Raw genomic sequence first — 22,806 nt, 5'->3', positions numbered from 1 at the left:
GACCCTAATGGCGGAACGACCAGACTGACTGCTCAACCAATCACTATGAGGCGCACTGACCACCTCTCAGTCCCATTCCCTGGCTGTCAGCCTCCCATTGCCTGATGGCAAATGGGGAACCACCCAGCGGCAGGGGGTGGGGCCAACTGCAGGCAGCCAGGGAAAGATGGCCCTAATCACAGGCCAGGCCTTGGGACCTTATCCGCACATGAATTTCATGCACCAGGCCTCTAGTATTTTCTATATTTATCTTCCAATGTAACTCTTGACAGATTTTTATCTGTTCAAGGCCATTTTCAGTACCCATTTCATTGACCAGCATTAATGAAATGAGCATTATTAAAGCCCATTTTCAACTTTTAAAATTGTGTTTGAGATTTCTGCCTGACAAAAATGATACCATTTTTATCCTAGATTTTTAGTTCCATCTCAACATGGGATCTTATGATACTTTACACAAATGGTATAAATGATATGCCTCAGATATAGAAATGGTTTTCTTACTGTTCAGAAACTGTAATGTTAATAGTCTTAAAGAACATCTTAATGTCAGTCAGGAATTGGCAAACTTTCTGTAAAGGTTCAAATAGTAAATGTTTTAGGCTTTGTGAGTCTTTTCTGTCATTTGTTACATGTATTCAACTCTGCTGTATTTCGTAAGGCAAAATCAGCAATAGACAATACATAAACAAATGGACATGGTTGTGTTCCCATACAACTTTATTGACAAAAAAAAAAGATGGCAACCTAGTATTGGCCTGCAGGCCATATTTACCAGTCCTTGATCTGTGTTTCTATTTTTTTTTTAATTTAGTGTTCTAATTGTTTTACTTGGTAGTGATAGGTTCTTCATTAGAAATTGTCTTTCTTTTTTAATGATTTTATTGATTTCAGAGAGAGGAAGGGAGAGGGATAGAAACATCAATGATGAGAGAGAATCATTGATCAGCTGCCTTCTGCACACCTCTTACTGGGAATTGAGTCCGTAATCCGGGCATGTGCCCTGACTGGAAATCGAACCGTGACCTCGTGGTTCATGGATCAACACTCAACCACTGAGCCACACTGACTGAGCTAGAAATGATTTTTCAATAGCTATCACAGATGATGCTAAATAGCTGAGAGCTTGTAGATTTAAAGGAAAATGTACTGTATATTTCATTCTCTTAATCCCCAAGTAGTTGACAACTTAAAACATAGTTGATCGGTACTAAGGTAAAATTGCAACAGCTTTCATTGTTGTCTTGCTGACCTTTATAATCAAGAGGTTTTTCCAGGGGACTTTCTAAACTTTATTCAGGACAATATAAATCTATTTTGTTTTTATTATTCTTTCTAAGGACACAGAGAAACTATTTTTAACTAGTTTTTATCTCATTAACTACTTTTCTAACTCATTTAACTTTTTCTCCACATGATCTAGTTTTTGTCCTGAGTTTTAAACATTTATTTTATTATTTCTTAAATATAAAAACCAAAAGTAAACATAGTGGCCATATTGGTTCTTATCAGTACTATACTGGCAGTTGATTTGATTTTAAGTTTGTTAATCCTCTCATGAAAAATCTGTACAATCACCACAGATAAAGTCACTGAAGAATCTTTACTCCTTTTTACAGCACCTGCATTGACCTTTGCAGTCCCCCTGACTTTCTTCATTCTGTTTTTATGTTCCTTTTGATGTTTTCTTGAGGTCTTCTTTTCAAACAGGCCATGTCTTGTAAGTCTATGTTTGGGTTCATTTTTCTTTGTATAATCCAGGGAATCAAATTATGCCAAAGCCAGTTGTCTTACACTCACTACCAAAATGGATTCTGAATCCAAATATAAAGATGGCATCTGTTGTGGTCTTGTACATTTTGGCTAGTTTTTTTTCAAACTTTTGTGTTAAGTACTATTGCCTTCCCTTGGCAAAGGACATCAATGACCATGTGTTTCCGCTGAAATAGTTTGTTGGTCAGGAACTTCCTGGTCTGGATAGTTAATGTCGTTCACGATGGCAGCCCATCTTCGAGCAGACAGGGAGGAAAAGAGCTGGCTCATGTCTACTTCATTATGTTGAACACCTGAAACTATCATAGCCAGAGTGACTTTAAATTCCTGAATCCATTTTTGAGTCCAGAGTGCCTTTTGTTTCACAAAATCTTGACCCATACATTTCAGGCCCTACCTATTCCCTCAGAGATATTTCTAGAGGCTGCAAGTCCAAGATCGGGGTGCCAGCATGGCAGGTGAGGTCTCTCTTTCAGACCACAGACTTATTGTTATGTCCTCAAATGGTACAAAGGGGCATTTGATATTTTTAACTTGTGATATTTTTTCATCTTTAACTCTAATTTGCACCTAACCATATTGATTTCCTTTAGAAAAAAATAATAATTTCATTTAAAGGTTACTTTGAAATGAACCAAATAAGTGTCATGTATTTTCTTGCCCACTCACATAATTAATTACACATAAGGCACAGACACGGACATTTTAAACAAATTTGTTCAATATTAGAACCTAAAAGTTAGTTCTCTGGAAAATCACCTCTATCTGTAAGTTATAAATCTGATCTTCTATATATTTACTAGAGCCACATTGTATTCCACAGCCACAGACTATATTATCTTACAAATGCATGCTTTTAGGTTAAAACAGGATTGAGTAAGATAAAATTACATTAATCAATTTACATTATCAAAAAAAATTTGCATGTTTTACAAATAGACTGCTTATTGATGACTAAAATCCACAAAACATTTTGCTGGTACTGAATGAATTAAATTCTGGTTAGAAAGTCAAAAGGAGCTATATTTAAAAAGAAATTGACTTTGCTGACTTTGGAAAATCTCAAATCTATTCTTGTCTTCAATTGGCTTAGGAAAGAGATCTTAATTTACTCTCTTATATCTAGTCAGAGCTTAAAAGCAAGAAAACCATATAAAAATCATTATTCCCTTCTTTAGTTTCATCCTGTAGTTACCTTCTAATCTAATTCACTGACTACTCCTCAATATTCCTTGATCCAAGGAGTATTAAAATGTTTCTCTTTTGATTGGTGACCTGTAAAACTTCTAGATTACACGGTTAGGACTTCTCCTTTCCTATTTATACTGGAAGAAAGGACAAAACAGTTCTGACCTGAAGACAGAAACAGTTCTCTCTCTCCCTTTCCCATGCACTTGGGTTTCAAAGCTCTGCTGTTAATCCTCAAAGGAAACATTTTCTAAAAGGTCTTGATAGAGGAGAACCAAGATGGTGGCATAAGTAAACACCTATACTTGCTGCCTCTCACAACCACATCAAAATTATAACTAAAAGGCAGAATATCGACCACCCAGAACCGCGGGAAAGCTGGCTGAGTGGAAGTTCCACAACTAGAGAGGTGAAGAAAGCACATTAAGACTGGTAAGAGGTGCAGAGGTGCAGAAAATGCTGGCACCTGAATGTGCTGCTCTTTTAATCGGGAGGAAGACACAAGCTCCCGCTTGCTCTGAAATCCAGTTCCGGACAAGCCTCTGGGGGACCCAGACACATATGGGGAGAAACTGGACTGTCTGGCATCAGGACAGGAACGCAAGGGCAGCTTTATCACAGAAGTGCTTGCAACGATCATTGTTCCTGTATGGGGGGTACGGGATGCGGAGACATGGGGACCTCTCCAGTGCAGGGCTGACTGGCAAGCCATTACTGTTTGCTCCGCCCAGGTGATTCCCAGAGACCCTGCCCCACCCAATTTAAAACCCCACCCAAGCTGTGCGCATCGGCTTTTGCATATGAATGGCCTGTCCTTTCTTCACTTAAAACCTGTCAAACTGCAGCTGGGTAAGAGAACCCCAGAGCTTCCAAAAGAAGGCCCGGCAGCAGCAGCCTGCCTTGCGTCACTGCTGGGCCTCATCTGGGCACTTCCAAACCCCATACAAAAAGGAGGAGTCTGCAAATCTCTCTGTAGCTCCTGCTGGGCAGCCCCAGACAGAGGCTGACCTTGCACCTCCTTGGAGATCCAAGAGCCAATGTACCCAGTGGTCAGAGTGAGACCATACCGGATTACAACTCTTCACATCCATAAGTGACACACTCAAGGGACAGACTCAGTGAGCACCAAAGCCCCACTGAAGCAAGTCGTGCCCCATAAGGGTGTGTCCTGCACAACAGGTCTTCCATTGTAGACACAGCTGGTCATCACAGCCAATTGGCCTGGAGGTCAATTCCTCCCAGTGATACCAACAGCAATCAAGGGTTAACTACAACAAGACTGTACAAACAGCCCACAAAGGGGTGCACCAAGAGCATCCACCTCAGGTGACTAGGGAGGCTGAGCCACTGGGCCCTATAGGACACCTACCACACAAGGCCACTCTATCAGGAGACTTAGCAGCTACCCAGTACATAGAAACAAGGCCACTCTATCAGGAGACTTAGCAGCTACCCAGTACATAGAAACAAACACAGGGAAGCAGCCAAAATGTGGAGACAGAGAAACATGTCACAAATGAAAGAAATGGAGGAAAACAAACTACTGGATATAGAGTTCAAAACCACGGTTATAAGGCTACTCAAGAATCTTCTAGAAACCTCCGAGGAACTTAGTGAGACTTTCAAGGATCTTAATAAGAATGCCAAAAAAATGGAAAAGGACCAGTTTAGAAATTAAACATACACTGAGTGAAATAAACAATATACAAAGATCCAACAGCAGACTAGAGGGTCCCAAGAATCAAGTCAAAGATTGGGTATACGAAGAAGCAAAAAACACCCAACCAGAAAAGCAAAAAGAAAAAAGAATCCAAAAATATGAAGATAGTGTAAGGAGCCTCTGGGACAACTTCAAGCCTACCAACATCTGAATTATGGGGTTCCAGAAGAAGAGAGAGAACAAGATATTGAAAACCGATTTGAAGAAATAATGACAGAAAACTTCCCCTACCTGGTGAAAAAAAGAGCCTTACAAGTCCAGGAAGTGTAGAAAACCCCAAACAAGAGGAATCCAAAGAGACCACACCAAGACACATCATAATTAAAATGCCAACAGTTAAAGACAAAGAGAGAATCTTAAAAGCACCAAGAGAAAAACAGTTACCTACAAGGGAGTACCCATACTACTGTCAGCTGATTTCTCAACAGAAAATTTGCAGGCCTTAAGGGAGTGGCAAGAAATATACAAAGTGATAAATAGCAAGAACCTACAACCAAGATTACCCAGCAAAGCTATCATTTAGAATTGAACGTCAGATAAAGAGCTTCACAGACAAGAAGCTAAAGGAGTTCATCACCACCAGACCAGTATTATTTGAAATGCTGAAAGGTATTCTCTAAGAACAGGAAGAAGAAGAAAAAGATAAAGATAAAAAGTTATGACTAACAAAGTGACAACAAATACATATCTGTCAACAAGTGAACCTAAAAACCAAAATGAATAAAAAACCTGATGAACAGAAGAAACTGGTGAATGCAATAGAATCAGGGGCATGGAAGGGGAGCAGACTTACAATTCTTGGGGGAAAGGGACTGTGGGGGGTGTGGGAAGAGATGGGACAAAGAGCTTACACCTATGGTTGAGTTCAGTGTGTGGAGGAGGCCTGGAGTGGGGTGGGAACTGGGTGGAGGGGAGCTATGGGGAGAAAAAAGAGGAACATCTGTAATAATCTGAACAATAAAGATTTATAAAACAAATGAAAGGTCTTGATGTGTGTGTGTGTGTGTGTGTAGATATAGACATATGCATTTCTAGTTCCACTAGAAGAGCAAGAAGCAAAAAATATTCAGTAGCAATGAGCACACCTAGCACCTAATCTTTAATCTCTTCCCTACTAAATGGAACCAAGAATCTATGGTGAAGTGGCTGATTTCAGTGACTGGGACAGGGTAGGCACAAGATGAACCTGGAACATCTTTTCATGCCAGAAATTAAGTACACAGGAGTTTCCACTAATTCTGGGACAATTTAAGTGGAAAATTTTAAGTACAGCAGTAAATTATAATTGAAACACTACGAATTCATGAGGCCAACATGATGACAAATAGATCAGTGGTGGATAAGAGTACCTCTCATGCTTTTATTGTGGAATGCCAAGAGCTGAATGGTACATATGAAGAGAGTGCTGGAGTTGGGAAATTATTTTCACAATTAACATGATCAAGATTGGATCACATAAAAATCATCAATATGTGCTCAGTATAAGAGGAAATTTTGAGGTGCAGGATATTTGCATGGTATTAAGTTCTCAAACTGCTTATTAGTTACAAGGATGGAAAAAATACAGTGGAGTAATCAGGCAGTTTCTTGAATGTGATCAAAATTATCATCACTCACGAACAACAGATGAACATTGTGTGCCTTTAGATGTATCCTGAGGAATATTAAAAATTGAGTATGCAATATGCCAGCCAGTAGTACATAATCTTATCACAGTGAGGGGGAAAATCAGACAAGGTGAGAAATGTGATGATAATAAATAATAATAAAATAATATCCTGGGAAGAGGATATTTTTTCTTCAAAAAATATCAATGTCTTAAAAGACAAAGCATGGAGTGTAAAGTAGAACAGAGGGAGTATAGTCAGTAATATTGTGATAACTATGTATGGTGCCAGGTGGGTACTAGATTTATTGGGGGTGATCACTGTAATTTATATAATTGTCTAATTACTATGCTATATGCCTAAAACTAAAATAATCATGAATGTCAACTATAATTGAAAATTAAAATTTTAAACAGACAAAGAAAGGCTGTGGAATTGTTCAGATTTAAATTGGCTAAAGAGATAACAATGAAGCTAATACCTAATCCTAGACTGGTTCTGTGCTGGAGGGAGAAAATGTTATAAATTATTAGATAGATGACAAATTGGAATATAGGCAGGACTTTAAATTGTATGAGTGTAAATTTATGAAGTTGATGACTGTACTGTTAAATATACTCTTAAGTATTTGGCAGTAAAGAACCATGTATATTACTCTTTGATGGCTCAAAAAATAGTGTGTGTGTGTGTGTGTGTGTGTGTGTGTGTGTGTGTAGAGAGAGAGAGAGAGCATGCACATGTAAATGATAAAACACGGAGTAAAATTTCAACATTAATTGAATTTGGGTAAAGATTTGTAGGTGTTCTTATACTATTTTTATTTTGCAGCTTTTATAAGTTTAAACTTACTTATAAATAAAAATATTTTTAAAAATAGATTCGTGTAGAGCAGTGGTTCTCAACCTTCCTAATGCCGCGACCCTTTAATACAGTTCCTCATGTTGTGGTGACCCCCAACCATAAAATTGTTTTTGTTGCTACTTCATAACTGTAATTTTGCTACTGTTATGAATCGTAATATAAATATCTGATATGCAGGATGTATTTTCATTGTTATACATTGAACATAATTAAAGCATAGTGATTAATCACAGAAACAATATATAATTATATATGTGTTTTCCGATGGTCTTAGGCGACCCCTGTGAAAGGGTCGTTTGACCCCCAAAGGGGTCGCGACCCACAGGTTGAGAACCGCTGGTGTGGAGCTTATATTTTTACTATAGGCCTGGTGCACGAAATTCATGCACGGGTACGGTCCCTAGGCCTGGCCGGCGATCAGGGCCGATCTGTGGGGCGGCCAGCGGGGCAATCAGGGGGCCCCCCCGCTGGCACCTGCTTTGGCTAGCCTGGGGCCTGCAGGCTGCGGGCAGCTCCTACATTGAGTGACTGCCCCCCTGTGTCAGTGCATGTCATAGCCTTAGCATATCATTTGCATATTACACTTTGATTGGTTGAAAGGACAACCAGACGACCAGACACTTAGCATATTAGGCTTTTATTATATAGGATTGCCTCTCAGAATAATTGTATCCTGTCTTTATACCCTCATTCTGAAAAATTACATATTTTCTCCTTCCCTTTGCCTGCCTCCACTTCCCACTACAACATACATTCTTCCCCCATTATTATTCTGGTACTACTTTCTGGCAGATAAACTCTATGGCATGAACCACAGAGCTTTATCTATAAAGGATTTCATATCTGGGATTTGAGAACTTTCAACTGTGGGATTCTCCACTTACTGTCCCCCAGATACATTTGGAAGCGACTCTAAGTTTTCTCTCTTAGAAATACTATAAAGAGGTTCAAAGAATTTCCTGGTCTGGCTAGCCTGTGATAATTTTCTTTTCTTCAGTATAAGGCAAATATGTCAAATACCTACCATCCCATAGTAAATATCACTATTATGAAAATCTTTTCTGTTGCTCAGACTTACTTCAAGGAGTTTTGCAAGTAGATATTAACTAATCATTGAGAGTTAGTATTTGAGTTGAAACCTTGAATAGTGTGCCTTCCTTTCATTCAGGGATTATATTCTGTTCCTAATCCACATTTTGTGCCATTTCATTTCACTATTTTCTTTTTATGTTTTAAAAATACTACTTGGAGTTATAGACATACTCACCCATACACACTTAGTCTGATCCACAATATGGCATTTGTTACATAGACATTCATATACGTTTCATCTCTATCACTGAACTCTTAAGTCTGAGGGCAAGTACCATGGTTTGTGCCACTCTATTTAAAATAATCAATTTATATATAAACATACACATATACGGTGGGGGGAGAGACTTCCTTTTGCTAACTTCATTGTCTATAGCATTTTTTCTCTGTACATTATAAAGGGTGTCCCAAAATTCACGCAAGAAGTAATTTTGATAGAAAACACAGGTTTATAATTAAAAATTGTAAATTTTTTATTGATTCATAAAGTATACAGTATAGGGTTATGTATAGAATAGCATATTGGGTAAATGACCTCCACGGCTTTGCTGGCACAGACGCACTCTTTTGTTGAAATGTTCCATGACCGTTTTGCATAAATGTGACTGAATTTCATTGATACAGCGCTCAATTTCCTCCTTCAAGGTGTGGGTGGTCGTGGGCTTATTGGCATAAACCTTAGACTTCAAAAAACCCCAAAGAAAAAAATCCAACAGCGTTAAATCGCATGATCTGGGCGGCCAATTCTGATCACCAAAACGGGAAATTACACGACCAGGAAATGACTCATGCAGTAATTGAATTGTTTCTCAGGCTGTATGTATGGCATGTGGCACCGTCTTGAAACCACATGTCATCCACATCCATATCTTGCAATTTAGGCACAAAAAACTGGATTATCATGTCGCAATAGTGAGCACCATTAACTGTTATTGCCTGAGCAGCCAGCGCATTTCAGTCATGGAAAATTTCAACAAAAGAGTGCGTATGTGCCAGCAAAGCCGTGGATGCCATTTACCTGATATGCTATTCCATACATAACCCTATACTGTATACTTTATGAATCAATAAAAAATTTACAATTTTTAATTATAAACCTGTGTTTTCTATCAAAATTACTTCTTGCGTGAATTTTGGGACTCCCTTTATTTTGTTTAACCATATACATATCTGTGCTTGTCCCTATCCAATATTTTTAAAGGAGTCAGCTTCTACAGTATGGCTCCCATTATTTAATAACGATTGGCTGGCTATCTAGGTCTCTATTTTAATTGGCAGAACTTAATTAGAAAAGACAACCTATTGCCCTTATTCTCTTTATACCCTATTTCCTACTTTGAACACAGTCAATAACATGGCCCAGAAAATTAGAAGACAGTCCTATTTCTGGGACCATGATAAATATATTACATCTCTATTAGCTGTGGTTGAGCTGTTAGAATTGCAGTCTTGGCTGGAGCTAAATTATACTTTAATCATTGCCTGAGAATTTATTTTAGTCAAATGAAATCCTAAAGTGAATTTTTTCATGTTAGCTTTTCTCTAGGGTTTAAATATTTTATACCTGAACAAGAATTGGCTCTTTATATTTTAAGATCTTAGATATATTTGTACCAACTAAAAGAATAGCTTCTTGCAGAGGCAATAGCAATTTAACTCTCAAATACTGTTCATTTTAGTGGGAAACAAACTGAGATCCCTAGGATAGAAATTTTCCTTTCCAATCTTAATTCTGTTCCCTGATATGTTGGACATGACTTGTCATTGATGATGTATTGTATGCCAGAAGTATGTCAGATATATTTTGATAATGCAAAAGTAAGTTGGTATTAGGTGAGCTTGTTTAGTTTTTATCATAAATTAAGCTTTGTAAATGTGATTTGATCTAAGTAAAAATAAATTTTATACTGGAGGATGCAGAAGTAATGTCTAAATGAGACCCTAAAAATATGCCCTTACGAAGGCAGAACATTGCTAGATGGTCCCTATCAGTTTGGTTTTCTGGATTATTTAGATCACCACTCTTCAATAGAACTTTTAATGATGATGGAAATGTTCTATAATCTTTGCCATCTGGTACATCACTAGGCACATGTTGCTATTGTGGCTTGAAATGTGGCTAATGTGCCTGAGGTACTGAGTTTTTAATTTAGTTCATTGAAATCCAATTAGTCACACATGGAACAACACAAATATGGATTATCTTGGTTAGGGACAAGAAAAACAAGTGTTTTTAATCCAGCAGTCAAAGTTTTAATCCACTTTGAGATCTCTAAAAGCTCTGTTTCCATAGCAGTAACAGATAGAATAAGATCAAGAAAAATCATTAGAGGAAGTAAGAGTGCAAAGAGAACCAAGATGTTGGCATAGGTAAATGCCTGTACTTGCTGCCTCCCACAACTACATCAAAATTACAACTGAAATAAAGAACAACTATCATCCAGAACCACTGGAAAGCTGGCTGAATGGAAGTACTACAACTAGAGAAGTAAAGAACAAAGCACACTGAGACTGGTAGGAGGTGCGGAGATGCGGAACGGGCTGGTCTGGCACCCGAGTGTGCTGCTTTTTTAATTAGGAGGGAGATTGCCTCTGTGGAGACCACCTGGAGCAGCAAGGGGTCCCAGACCCACACCAGACTCCCAGCCCAGGGTTCCAGAGCTGGGGAAAGAAGTACCTATGGGCAGTAAGAACTACGGACTGTAAAACCAGTGCAGATTGAGCAGAGTGACACACAGGCTGCTGGAGACCCAGCTGCTCCTTTTAAAAGGCCAGCACCATGAACTGAATTTACAAACTCATACTTCCTCTGAGATCCAGTGCCAGGCGAGACTCTAGGGGACCCAGACACATATGGGGAGCAACTAGACTGTCTGGCATCTGTGCAGGAACTTGGGGCAGCTTTCTTCCAGACGGAGGTGCTCACAGCAGTCATTGTTCCTGTGCTGGGACCTCCCTGGTGCAGGGCTGACTGGCAGCCATTTCTGTTTGCTATGCCCAGGTGATTCCCTGAGACCCCGCCCCACCCAGTTTACAACCCCACCCAAGCTGTGCTCAGCGGCTTTTGCATATGAATGGTCTTTCCTTTCTCAGGCTAAAACTGTCTAGCTGCAGCTGGTTCAGGGAGCCCCAAATCTATCAATAAAAGGCCCAAGGCCACACCAGCACCAGCCTGTCTTGTTTCACAGTTGGGCCTCATCTGGGCACTTCCAAACCCCATACAAAGAAGAGGAATCTGCAGATTTCTCTGTAGCTCCTGCTGGGCGGCCCCAGGCAGTGGCAACTTTGCACCTCCCTGGAGAACCAAGAGCCAGTGTACCTAGTGGTCAGTGTGAGACCATACCAGATTACAACTCTTCACATCCATAAGTGACACACTCAAGGGCCAGTCACAGTGAGCACCAAAGCCCCACTGAAGCAAGTCCTGCTCCATAAGGGTGTCTCCTGCACAGCAATTCTCTACTGTAGTTGCAGCTGGTCTCCATTGCTCATTGGCCTGGAGGTCAATTCCTCCCAGTAACACCAACAGCAATCAAGGCTCAACTATAACAAAACTGTACACAAAGCCCAGAGTGTCCACTTCAGGTAATTGGGGAGGCTGAGCCCCTGACCACTATAGGACATCTACTACACAAGGCCACTCTATCAACTCAAGGAGACTTAGCAGCTACCCAGTACATAGAAACAAACACAGGGAAGCAGCCAAAATGTGGAGACAGAGAAACATGTCACAAATGAAAGAAATGGAGGAAAACAAACTACTGGATATAGAGTTCAAAACCACGGTTATAAGGCTACTCAAGAATCTTCTAGAAACCTCCGAGGAACTTAGTGAGACTTTCAAGGATCTTAATAAGAATGCCAAAAAATGGAAAAGGACCAGTCAGAAATTAAACATACACTAACTGAAATAAAAAATAATATACAGAGACCAACAGCAGACTAGAGGGTCCCAAGAATCAAGTCAAAGATTTGGAATACGAAGAAGCAAAAAACACCCAACCAGAAAAGAAAAATGAAAAAAGAATCCAAAAATACGAAGATAGTATAAGGAGCCTCTGGGACAACTTCAAGCCTACCAATATCCGAATTACGGGGTTCCAGAAGAAGAGAGAGAGCAAGATATTGAAAACCTATTTGAAGAAATAATGACAGGAAACTTCCCCTACCTGGTGAAAGAAATAGACTTACAAGTCAAGGAAGTGCAGAGAACCCCAAACAAAAGGAATCCAAAGAGGACCACACCAAGACACATCATAATTAAAATGCCAAAGGCAAAAGACAAAGAGAGAATCTTAAAAGCAGCAAGTGAAAAACAGTTAGTTACCTACAAGGGAGTGCCCATACTACTGTCGGCTGATTTCTCAACAGAAACTATGCAGGCCTGAAGGGAGTAGCAAGAAATATTCCAAGTGATGAATAGCAAGAACCGACAACCAAGAATACTCTACCCAGCAAATTATCATTTAGAATTGAAGGTCAGATAAAGAGCTTCACAGACAAGCAGAAGCTAAAGGAGTTCATCACCACCAAACCAGTCTTATGAAATGCTGAAGGGTATTCTTTAAGAAGAGGAAGAAGAGGATGAAGAAGAAAAAGGTAAAGATAAAAAATATGAATAACAAAGTGACAACAAATACATTATCTATCAACAATTGAATCTAAAAATCAAATGAATAAAAAATCTGATAAACAGAATAGACTGGTAGTTGGAATAGAATCGGGCATGGAAATGGAACAGACTGACGATTCTCAGAGGGAAGAGGGTGTGTGCGGGGGGTGTGGGAAGAGATTAGCAAAGATCTTATATGTATGTATGCAGTACCTATGGACACAGACAATAGGGTGGCAAGGGTCTGGGGTGGGGTGTGAACCAGGTGGAGAGGAGCTACAGGGGGGAAAAAAGAGGGACATCTGTAATAATCTCAACAATAAGGATTAATAAACAAAAAAAAAGAAAAAAAATAAGAGTGCGAAGGTGTTAACAGAGATTTTTATAAAGGAGTCTTAATATTTATTTACTTTAATTAGGAAATTGGGAATGCCATAGAAGTGTGATATAGGTCAAAATAGAAAATGAAACAAAATAGTATATTTGATTTTTATTTTATTATAGTTGACATTCAATATTTATTTTATATTAGTTTCAGGTGTACAGTATAGTGGTTAGACATTTACACAAATTACACAGCGATCCCACAATACCATACATAGGTAGATAATAAGTACAGGGGATGGCAAAGGTAGGTTTACAGTTTTATGGGTAAACATACAATAATTAATAATACAAGAGTAAACTGTTTCAGGTGCTCACAACTGTAAACCTACTCTTGCCCCATTTTGTATTATTGACTATATTCCCTGTGCTATACTTGACAGGAGTTGATGTCAGGTTGAGTTTTAAAACGAATAAATAGTCATTTGCTAGGTGAACAGGCAAGAAATAGTTAATGTAAAAGCCTGAAGACATGAAATAACTTGCTGTATGAAATATGAATTTTTATATTGCTAAGTCATAAAGTACGGATGAGACTGGACAGAGTAGATCAAGAAGGGCCTTATATATGTAATTGTAAGGATTTGGATTCTAAAGTGATGGGAATTTAGTAAGAGGAATTGGGCAAGGAAAAGCTGTGAGAAATTACAATGTCAAGCTACTTAATATTTTAGTTTTATTATGGTCAACCTTGCCTCATTTTGATAAGTAGTTAAATGACATTTGATAATACAGAGCCGTGGTGCTTGCCTCTTTTTTCAAATCTTGACAAATACAAGAAACACCTCACATTTCTATCACCATGACAGTGAATCAGTCTCATGAGGGAACAAACCTCCTTAGCCAGGAATTCACTCACTGTGTGATAACTATTACTTGTTGGCAGTGTCTTCTCACACTTCAGCTTTAAATACCACACCCTAAACTTTTGGTAAAGAAGTTAAATAATATATAAATTAAGACTTAAATATTCTAGAAACAAACTTATATAAAGATATCTTTCTATGATATGTCAAACCATATGAAATCGCTGATATTTTGTCAAGTTTTATGAGCTACAAAACTTTTTATATAGTCTAACCAATACATTTAATAATCTATGTTTTTAATAATGGGTTCCTAGTTTATTTGCTTTTGAGGGTGGAGTAACATCTGTTGTCTTTTATAATGTATATTAACAGTAAATATAATTTCATTTCTTAAACTTTAAGTGTAGGAAATATATCTATAAGTTTAGATTGAGTGTCTGCAAACAAAATTTGAAGAAAATCTTATTTCTTTAGAAAGAATAGGTCTTGTTTTTGTCTAGACGACTATGAGAGGGTTTGTCAAGTGAAGGCACACAGTAAATGATTGCTTATGGCTTCTTCTGTCAGCTTTTAGTTTGGATGCTGAACAGCCTGACTATGATTTGGATTCTGAAGATGAAGTATTCGTGAATAAACTGAAAAAGATAATGGACATCTGCCCATTGCAGTTTGAGGAGATGATTGACCGTCTAGAAAAAGGGAGTGGTCAGCAGGTACAAAATATATAAGTGTGTGTGTGTGTGTGTGTGTGTGTGTGTGTGTATTTATATAACTATCTACATTGATATGGCAATTGTATAATGTTGGGGAGAGCTAAGTGAGCAGGCTCTGGAGTTAGTAAGCATGAAGTTATATCCTATCTCTGCCTACTATAACCTGTATAGTTTTGAGCAGTATGTTTATATTTCTCTGTGCCTCGATTTTCTCATCTGTAAAGTAGATATGATAAATATCATGGGATTGTTGTGAAAATTAAATAAAATAATGTGTATAAAACGTCTACCTCAATGACTAGCATGTAAGGTACTATGTGTTTGCTATTGTAAATACTGTTGTTATTTTTATTGTTGTCATTTAAATTTGAAATTACCTTTGAACCTTATATATGTATATTATATGAAAATGACATAATAATTTTACATTTAGCCAGTCAGTCTGCAGGAAGCCAAATTACTGCTAAAAGAAGATGATGAATTAATTAAAGAAGTTTATGAATACTGGATTAAAAAGAGAAAAAACTGTCGAGGGCCATCTCTTATCCCATCAGTAAAACAAGAAAAGCGAGATGGTTCTAGCACAAATGATCCTTATGTGGCTTTTAGAAGACGAACTGAAAAAATGCAGACTCGAAAAGTAAGTGAATTTGAGAAATTTTTTACGTGTTTTTGATGTAAGAAAAACTATTTATAGTTATGAATGTCTCAGTATCTGGAAGTTGTGTTTTAATTTGTGTTTAAATAGACTTTATATACAATATAATGAAAAATACTAATTTAAAATAACTTGGCCTTAAGACTCATTATGGAGCTGTTGGTATATTTTAATCTTCATCCGTTTAAAATCATATACAAACTTGATTTCCTGGAGATCCATTCCCCCTTTCAATGTTTTAAAATTCTCTCTTAACCCTTCAAATAAATATATATACTAGAGACCTGGCACTGGGGGTAGGGGAGTGGTCCCTCAGCCCAGCCTGCACCCTCTCCAATCTGGGACCCCTCGGGGGATGTCCTAAACCGGCAGTTGGACATCCCTCTCACAATTCAGGACTGCTGGCTCCCAACTGCTCGCCTGCCTGCCTGCCTGATTGCCCCTAACCATTCCCCTGCCAGCCTGATCGATGCCTAACTGCTCCCCTCCCAGCCCAATTGCCCCTAACTGCCCTCCCCTGCTGGCCTGGTCGCCCCCAACTGCCCTCCCCTGCTGGCTATCTTGTGGCGGCCATCTTGTGTCCACATGGGGACGGCCATCTTGTGTAAGGGCGTGGTGGTCAATTTGCATATTACCTCTTTATTATATAGGATCAGTAGCTATGTTCAGAATGCCACTAGCTAGAAGTGCTTATTGACATTAAATAAGGACCTTTATATTTGCAGAATCGCAAAAACGATGAAGCCTCTTACGAAAAAATGCTTAAGCTGCGTCGAGATCTAAGTCGGGCTGTTACTATTCTAGAGATGATAAAAAGAAGAGAAAAGAGTAAAAGGGAGCTATTGCACTTAACACTGGAAATTATGGAAAAGAGGTAAAGTATATTTTAATAGCAGTAGGAAGTATGGTACTATAAGCATTTTGTATACTGAGTTAATTTACTTCCTAAGCAATTATCTGTTAGTCCAGAGATATCTTCTTTTAATAATAACTAGAGACTATTTAAATGTGTGCTATAATATCCTTTGTATAATTTTACATATATTCCTTTCTTTATTTTCTTTAAAAGTTATTGTATTCAGTAAAATTAAAATGTGTCAGGTATTTCCATTTTGAAATCTTTTTTTTGTCCTTATGTGAGTGGGTGCATGGCTATAAGAGAGAATATTTTGTCATTTTAAACTTTTTATGTTATTTACTAGAATGTACTGATTTAAAAAAACATAAAGGAGAAAGGAAAAGGCCATAATCCTAACACTCAAATAACCATTCAGCAAGATACACAGTGAAAACTTTAAGCCTTACTCACCTGTTTCCTAGTGTCAATCCCCAGAGAAAACCGCTGTTGAATTTCTTGTGATTCAGTTCAGAAAAATTAGTTTTGTATATAACACAGGCAATTTAAATTAGCAGAAAGTTCTTAATCTTAGGCATTAACTTCAACATCTTTACCAAATCTTTTTTTTTCTTTTTTAATTAAATCTTTATTGTTCAGATTATTACAGTTGTTCCTCTTTTTCCCCCCCATAGCTCCCCTCCACCCGGTTCCCACCCCACCCTCTGTCCTCACCCACCCCACCCCCCACTGTCCTCATCCATAGGTGCACGATTTTTGTCCAGTCTCTTCCCGCATCCCCCACACCCCTTTCCCCCCCAAGAATAGTCAGTCCACTCCCTTTCTATGCCCCTGATTCTATTACAATCACCAGTTCATTCTGTTCATCAGATTATTTATTCACTTGATTTTTAGATTCACTTGTTGATAGATGTGTATTTGTTGTTCATAATTTGTATCTTTACCTTTTTCTTCTTCTTCCTCTTAAAGGATACCTTTCAGCATTTCATATAATACTGGTTTGGTGGTGATGAACTCCTTTAGCTTTTCCTTATCTGTGAAGCTCTTTATCTGACCTTCAATTCTGAATGATAACTTTGCTGGATAAAGTAATCTTGGTTGTAGGTTCTTGGCATTCATTACTTTGAATATTTCTTGCCACTCCCTTCTGGCCTGCGAAGTTTCTGTTGAGAAATCAGCTGACAGTCATATTGGTACTCCCTTGTAGGTAACTGACTGGTTTTCTCTTGCTGCTTTTAAGATTCTCTCTTTGTCTTTTGCTCTTGGCATTTTAATTATGATGTGTCTTGGTGTGGTCCTCTTTGGATTCCTTTTGTTTGGGGTTCTCTGCGCTTCCTGGACTTGTAAGTCTATTTCTTTCACCAGGTAGGGGAAGTTTCCTGTCATTATTTCTTCAAATAGGTTTTCAGTATCTTGCTCTCTCTCTTCTTCTGGCACCCCTATAATTCGGATGTTGGTACGCTTGAAGCTGTCTCAGAGGCTCCTTATACTGTCTTCGTATTTTTGGATTCTTTTTTCATTTTTCTTTTCTGGTTGGGTGTTTTTTGCTTCTTCGTATTTCAAATCTTTGACTTGACTTGATTCTTGCGATCCTCTAGTCTGCTGTTGGAAATCTGCATAATATCCTTTATTTCAGTCAGTGTATGCTTAATTTCTAGTTGGTCCTTTTTCATAACCTCGAGAGTCTCACTAGATTTCTTGAGGGTCTCACTACATTTATCGGTGGTCTCACCGGTCTTTTTGAGGGTCTTACTAAATTTATCAGTGGTTTCTAGAAAGTTCTTGAAAAACCTTAAAAGTGTGGTTTTGAACTCTATATCCAGTTGTTTGCTTTCCTCCATTTCTGTCATTTGTGACCTGTTTCTTTGTCTCCGCATTTTTTATGCTTCCCTGTGTTGGTAGAGTGGCTTTGTGTGCTAGGTGTCCTATAGGGCCCAGTGGCTCAGCCTCCCCAATTACCTGAGGTGGACACTCTTGGTGCACCCCTTTGTGGGCTTTGTGCACAGTCTTGTTGTAGGTAAGCCTTGATTGTTGTAGGTATCACTAGGAAGAATTGACCTCCAGGCCAATTGGCTGTGAGAGTCAGCTGTGTCTATGGTGGGAGAACTTCTGTGCTGAAGGCACCCTTATGAGGCAAGACTTGCTTCAGTGGGGCCTTGGTGCTCACTGAGTTTGCCCCCTGAGTGTGTCCCTTATGGATCTGAGGAGTTGTAATTGGATGGTCCCACTCTGACCACTGGGTACACTGGCTCTTGAATCTAAGGAGGTGCTAATTTAGCCTCTGCCTGAGGCTACCCAGCAGGAGCTACGAGGAGATCTGCAGATTCCCCTTTCTTGTTTGGGGTTTGGAGGTGCCCAAATGAGGCCCAGCTGTGAAGCAATGCAAGCTGCTGTGGGGCCTTGGGCCTTCTCTTGGAAGTTCTGTGTCTGTCTGGCCCAGCTGCAGTTTGTTAGGTAGTTTTCAGATTGCAAAGGGCCAGGGCATTCATATGCAAAGGCTCAGAGAATCAACAGGGTGGAGCAAGCAGCTATGGCTGATCCTCAGCCCTGCCCTAAGTGGCCATCGTCTCAGTGTCATGCTGCAAGCACCTTTGAGAGAAAGCCGCCCTCGAGTTCTGAGTTCTGCCCACTGCCAGACAGTCCAGTTTCTCCCCGTATGAGTCTGGGTCCCCAGAGACTCACCCGGAACTGGAGTTCAGAGCAGTCGGGGGCTTGTGACTCCCTCCCCATTCAAAAAGACAGCCGTGTCCTCAGTTGCCAGCCCTTGCGGCGTGCGCCTCCGTACCTCTGCACTTCCGCACCTCCTCTGAGTCTCAGTGTGCTTTTCTCTTTCCTTCTAGTTGTAGAATTTCCACTCAGCCAGCCTTCCTGTGGTTCTGGATGATGTCCGTTTTGTCTTTTAGTTGTATTTTTAAATTTGTTGTGGGAGGCAGCAATTTCCGGTGTTTACCTATGCCACCATCTTGGTTTCTCAAACACTTCTACGAAATCTTTCACCAAAACTACTAAGTTAAAATTTGAACCTTTGTGCCCTGACCAGGTGGCTCAGTTAGTTGCAGCATCATCCTGATATGACAGGGTTGCAGATTCGATCCCTGGGCACATACAAGAATCAACCAATGAATGCATAAATAAGTGGAACAACCCATAGATGTTTCTTTCTCTCTCTCTCTTTCTCTCTCTCCCTGCCCCCTTTCTTCCTTTCTCTCTTAAATCAATAAATAAAAATTTAAAAAAAATTTTTGAGCTTTTGCTTTTTTTACCCACAGTCTTCTATTTATGGTGCTAAGATAAAGTTATAAGCCAAAAAGTAAAAGGAAGAAACAAAAGGAATTATATAATCTCCCATGTTAATGAACGTTCGGCCAATAAATCGAAGTTTAACTAATTTTACCAAGTCTAATCAATATTTATAATTATATCTCAGTTGTTATTAATAGTCAGAAGGATAATTACTACAGAACTAACTTTTTAAACTTTATTTTTTATAATTTCAGGTATAATTTGGGTGACTACAATGGAGAGATTATGTCTGAGGTTATGGCACAGAGACAGCCAGTGAAACCTACTTATGCCATCCCCATCATCCCTATTACTAATAGCAGTCAATTTAAACACCAGGAAGCAGTGGATGTGAAGGAGTTTAAAGTTAATAAGGTGATACAAAGTTTTGTGATTATAGTAGCTGATAATGGAGTGGTATTTTATCATTAAAATCAGAATGAAAAAGAAAACTATATCCTACCATGAAATATGCTGCAAAGCCAACTTTTCATTCAAGACTGGCCTGTTGATAAAACAGTAGAGCTTGTAAATAATAATTAACTTTGTAATTAACTTTTTCCTAGAAACCATAATACTCTAAACTGCATAAAACCTGACAAATATTTAGCATATTTGCATAACCATGGTACTTGCCATGATTTTTCTTGGCAACAAATGCCATTTTTTGCCTATAATCTCTCTTTCCTTTTTCCTGCACATCAAATTCATGCCTCTCCTAGTCTGCCATCCCTGCCATACATATTTCTAACATACCCTTTGTTCATCAGCTCACTCACTCTTACCTGTGTATTTTACCCTGTGTTTCCCCTGTTTAATAATTTCATATCTTTATCCTTTAAAACTGCTCAAAATTCACCACTCCAGACTGACTTCATTATTTAGCTGGTAGTAATTCTTTACTACTCTTTATTTTCCTAACACCTTAGTATTATGGCTTAATTTCCACTATGTTAACAGTAATATGAAGTCTGCTCTGTATATGTAAATTTTTTTCATTATATTTTCCCCATATTGATTTGTTAATTTTTTAGAATAAAAACTAGATATCCCCCCTTTTTTAATTATCTTCTAGTATTTTTATAGGAAATTAAGAAAAAGAAACAGGAGCCAGCAGTAAATGCTAATTGCAGTTACAGGGTTTTAGAAGCTGGAGCGTTTTTATTCTTTTACTTATTTAATTGGAACAAAATACTTTATCAGATTGTGTTTAGGTTGAAGGAACATATTCATGTTTTCACAAAGATCAACCGAATTCTAAGACTTTACAATGTAAGATGACAGAACATAAGAGTCTTGTATCTTCCTATGATTACGAATGCCTTCATTATAGTAGTAAACTTCTTTTAAAAACTTCCCCAAAACTGCGGGTTTGTTGAACATGGTTTTCTGTTGTTTGATTAACTCATAACTTTATTGCAGCAAGATAAAGCCGATCTTATCCGACCAAAACGTAAATATGAAAAGAAGCCCAAAGTCTTACCATCATCTGCTGTTGCTGCTCCTCAACAGACGAGTCCTGCTGCACTGCCAGTCTTTAATGCTAAAGATTTAAATCAGTATGATTTCCCCAGCTCAGATGAAGAACCTCTCTCCCAGGTAAATTTAAGAATTTTTCTATTAATATAGAGGAGAAATGTAGGAAATCACGTGTTTTTGACTCATTGCATTTTACTTAAAGGTTTTGTCTGGTTCTTCGGAAGCTGAAGAAGAGAATGATCCTGATGGTCCATTTGCTTTCCATAGGAAAGCAGGCTGTCAGTACTATGCTGTAAGTTTCAGGCTTTCTTTTTAAATAACAAACTGTTTACCTTTAACTGACCAAATAAGATTTTTTTTTTTTTTAAGCCTCACTTAGACCAGACTGGCAACTGGCCTTGGACTAGTCCTAAGGATGGAGGATTAGGAGATGTGCGATACAGATACTGCTTAACTACCCTCACCGTACCCCAAAGGTGTATTGGATTTGCACGAAGACGGGTTGGGCGCGGTGGAAGGTAAGGTATTTTTGTATTGTAAGCATAGAGACATTTTAGAAAGTAGGGTAGTTGAATTTAAAATTTCAAGTGAAGGTTAGGGTAGCTCATTTGTTCCCATTTGCTATTCTTGACTGATTTTTTGTTTGAAATACTTTGCCTTCCTGGTTCTTATATAGCTTTTAATGCATGATACAATTCTGACAAAAGGTACCAGATAAAGGCAAGTGTAAGTTATGATTGCATAAATTGTATTAAGTTAAAGAAACTACAAACGTTTCAGGAATTCTGGAAAATAATGAAAAAAAAGGATTAAATAGACTAAGAAGTGTCATATATAGTGTACAGAGTTGTTTAACTTGTCAGTGAAAAGGCTCCAGGTTTCATGTATGACCTGATCTTGACATTCCAGATTGTCAGGATCTAATCGCTTTCCTTTCTTTGTTTAGACCTGATAGAATTCCAACATAATCTATGCCTTTGTATGAGAAGTTGTATGAGGGGAGGGAAGGAATTGCAGAATGCATAAAAGCAAAGAAAAAGAAAGCTTTCAAGTAAAATATGAAAAAAATTAAAAGGCAGAATAGATAAGGTACTTTTAAGAAGTTTAGGGATATGATTTATGTTAAATTAATGGCTTAGACATATGTTTGTTTTATTTTTTTAGTTTTAGTTTGAAGTTCTTATCACTTAAACATTACTTTAGAATTATCCTGGCATCAAAATACATATTTTTTAATTTTATTAAAGCTATTGGGGTGACAATGTTAATAAATTACATTGGTTTCAAGTGTACAGGTCTATCATACATCATGCTTTGTGTTTTCACCAACCAAAATTAAATCTTCCATCTCCAAAATACATTTTATTTCGTACTTTTTCCCATATCATTATGTTGACATCAGTAGTTGTGAGAATTCTCTATTTTGGCTATATTTTATTCTATACTAGTATTGATTTGTGTTAACATTTTATGATAAGGTCATTTATAAAGTTTATATTAGTAACATCTCAAATATTTTATCCATTAGAAATTTTAATGGTATAACATATCCCAAAGATCACATATCCTTTAATGCTTTTCTCCTACCTCCTCTCGCCCTCCCGCCCACCCCCCCCCCACCCCCCAAAAAAGGAATCTTTACTTAAATATGAGAACAAATCTGTTAGCAACATTTTACAAAGTGTTCTGGTGCTTTGTAATGGAAATGAAAATCTTTGGTTTAAAAGTAATTTGAAAAGAAAGGTATTTTCACATTTTACAAGTAACTTAAA

At 38.2% G+C, this 22,806-nt stretch overlaps 1 protein-coding gene across 8 annotated transcripts in view; it reads left to right on the top strand.

Annotated features, from left to right (window-relative positions):
- The window catches only part of EPC1 (enhancer of polycomb homolog 1), an 80,090-nt gene that overhangs the window by 45,215 nt on the left and 12,069 nt on the right, over positions 1–22,806 (top strand). For 4 of the 8 annotated variants that reach the window (XM_006086675.3, XM_006086674.2, XM_023752224.1 and 1 more), the window contains 7 exons: positions 14,614–14,759; positions 15,193–15,399; positions 16,143–16,291; positions 19,771–19,930; positions 20,978–21,154; positions 21,237–21,326; positions 21,404–21,552. In XM_006086675.3, the coding sequence (XP_006086737.1) occupies positions 14,614–14,759; positions 15,193–15,399; positions 16,143–16,291; positions 19,771–19,930; positions 20,978–21,154; positions 21,237–21,326; positions 21,404–21,552 (1,078 nt within the window). The remainder of the gene's footprint in view (positions 1–14,613; positions 14,760–15,192; positions 15,400–16,142; positions 16,292–19,770; positions 19,931–20,977; positions 21,155–21,236; positions 21,327–21,403; positions 21,553–22,806) is intronic. The other 4 variants (XM_023752223.1, XM_023752220.1, XM_023752218.1 and 1 more) reach the window with 4 other exon arrangements.

The sequence above is a fragment of the Myotis lucifugus genome, unplaced genomic scaffold, assembly GCF_000147115.1.
Source record: "Myotis lucifugus unplaced genomic scaffold, Myoluc2.0 scaffold_29, whole genome shotgun sequence".
NCBI lineage: Eukaryota > Metazoa > Chordata > Mammalia > Chiroptera > Vespertilionidae > Myotis > Myotis lucifugus.
The sequence above is the reverse complement of the archived record's forward strand: the minus strand, read 5'-3'. Positions and strand labels throughout refer to the sequence as shown.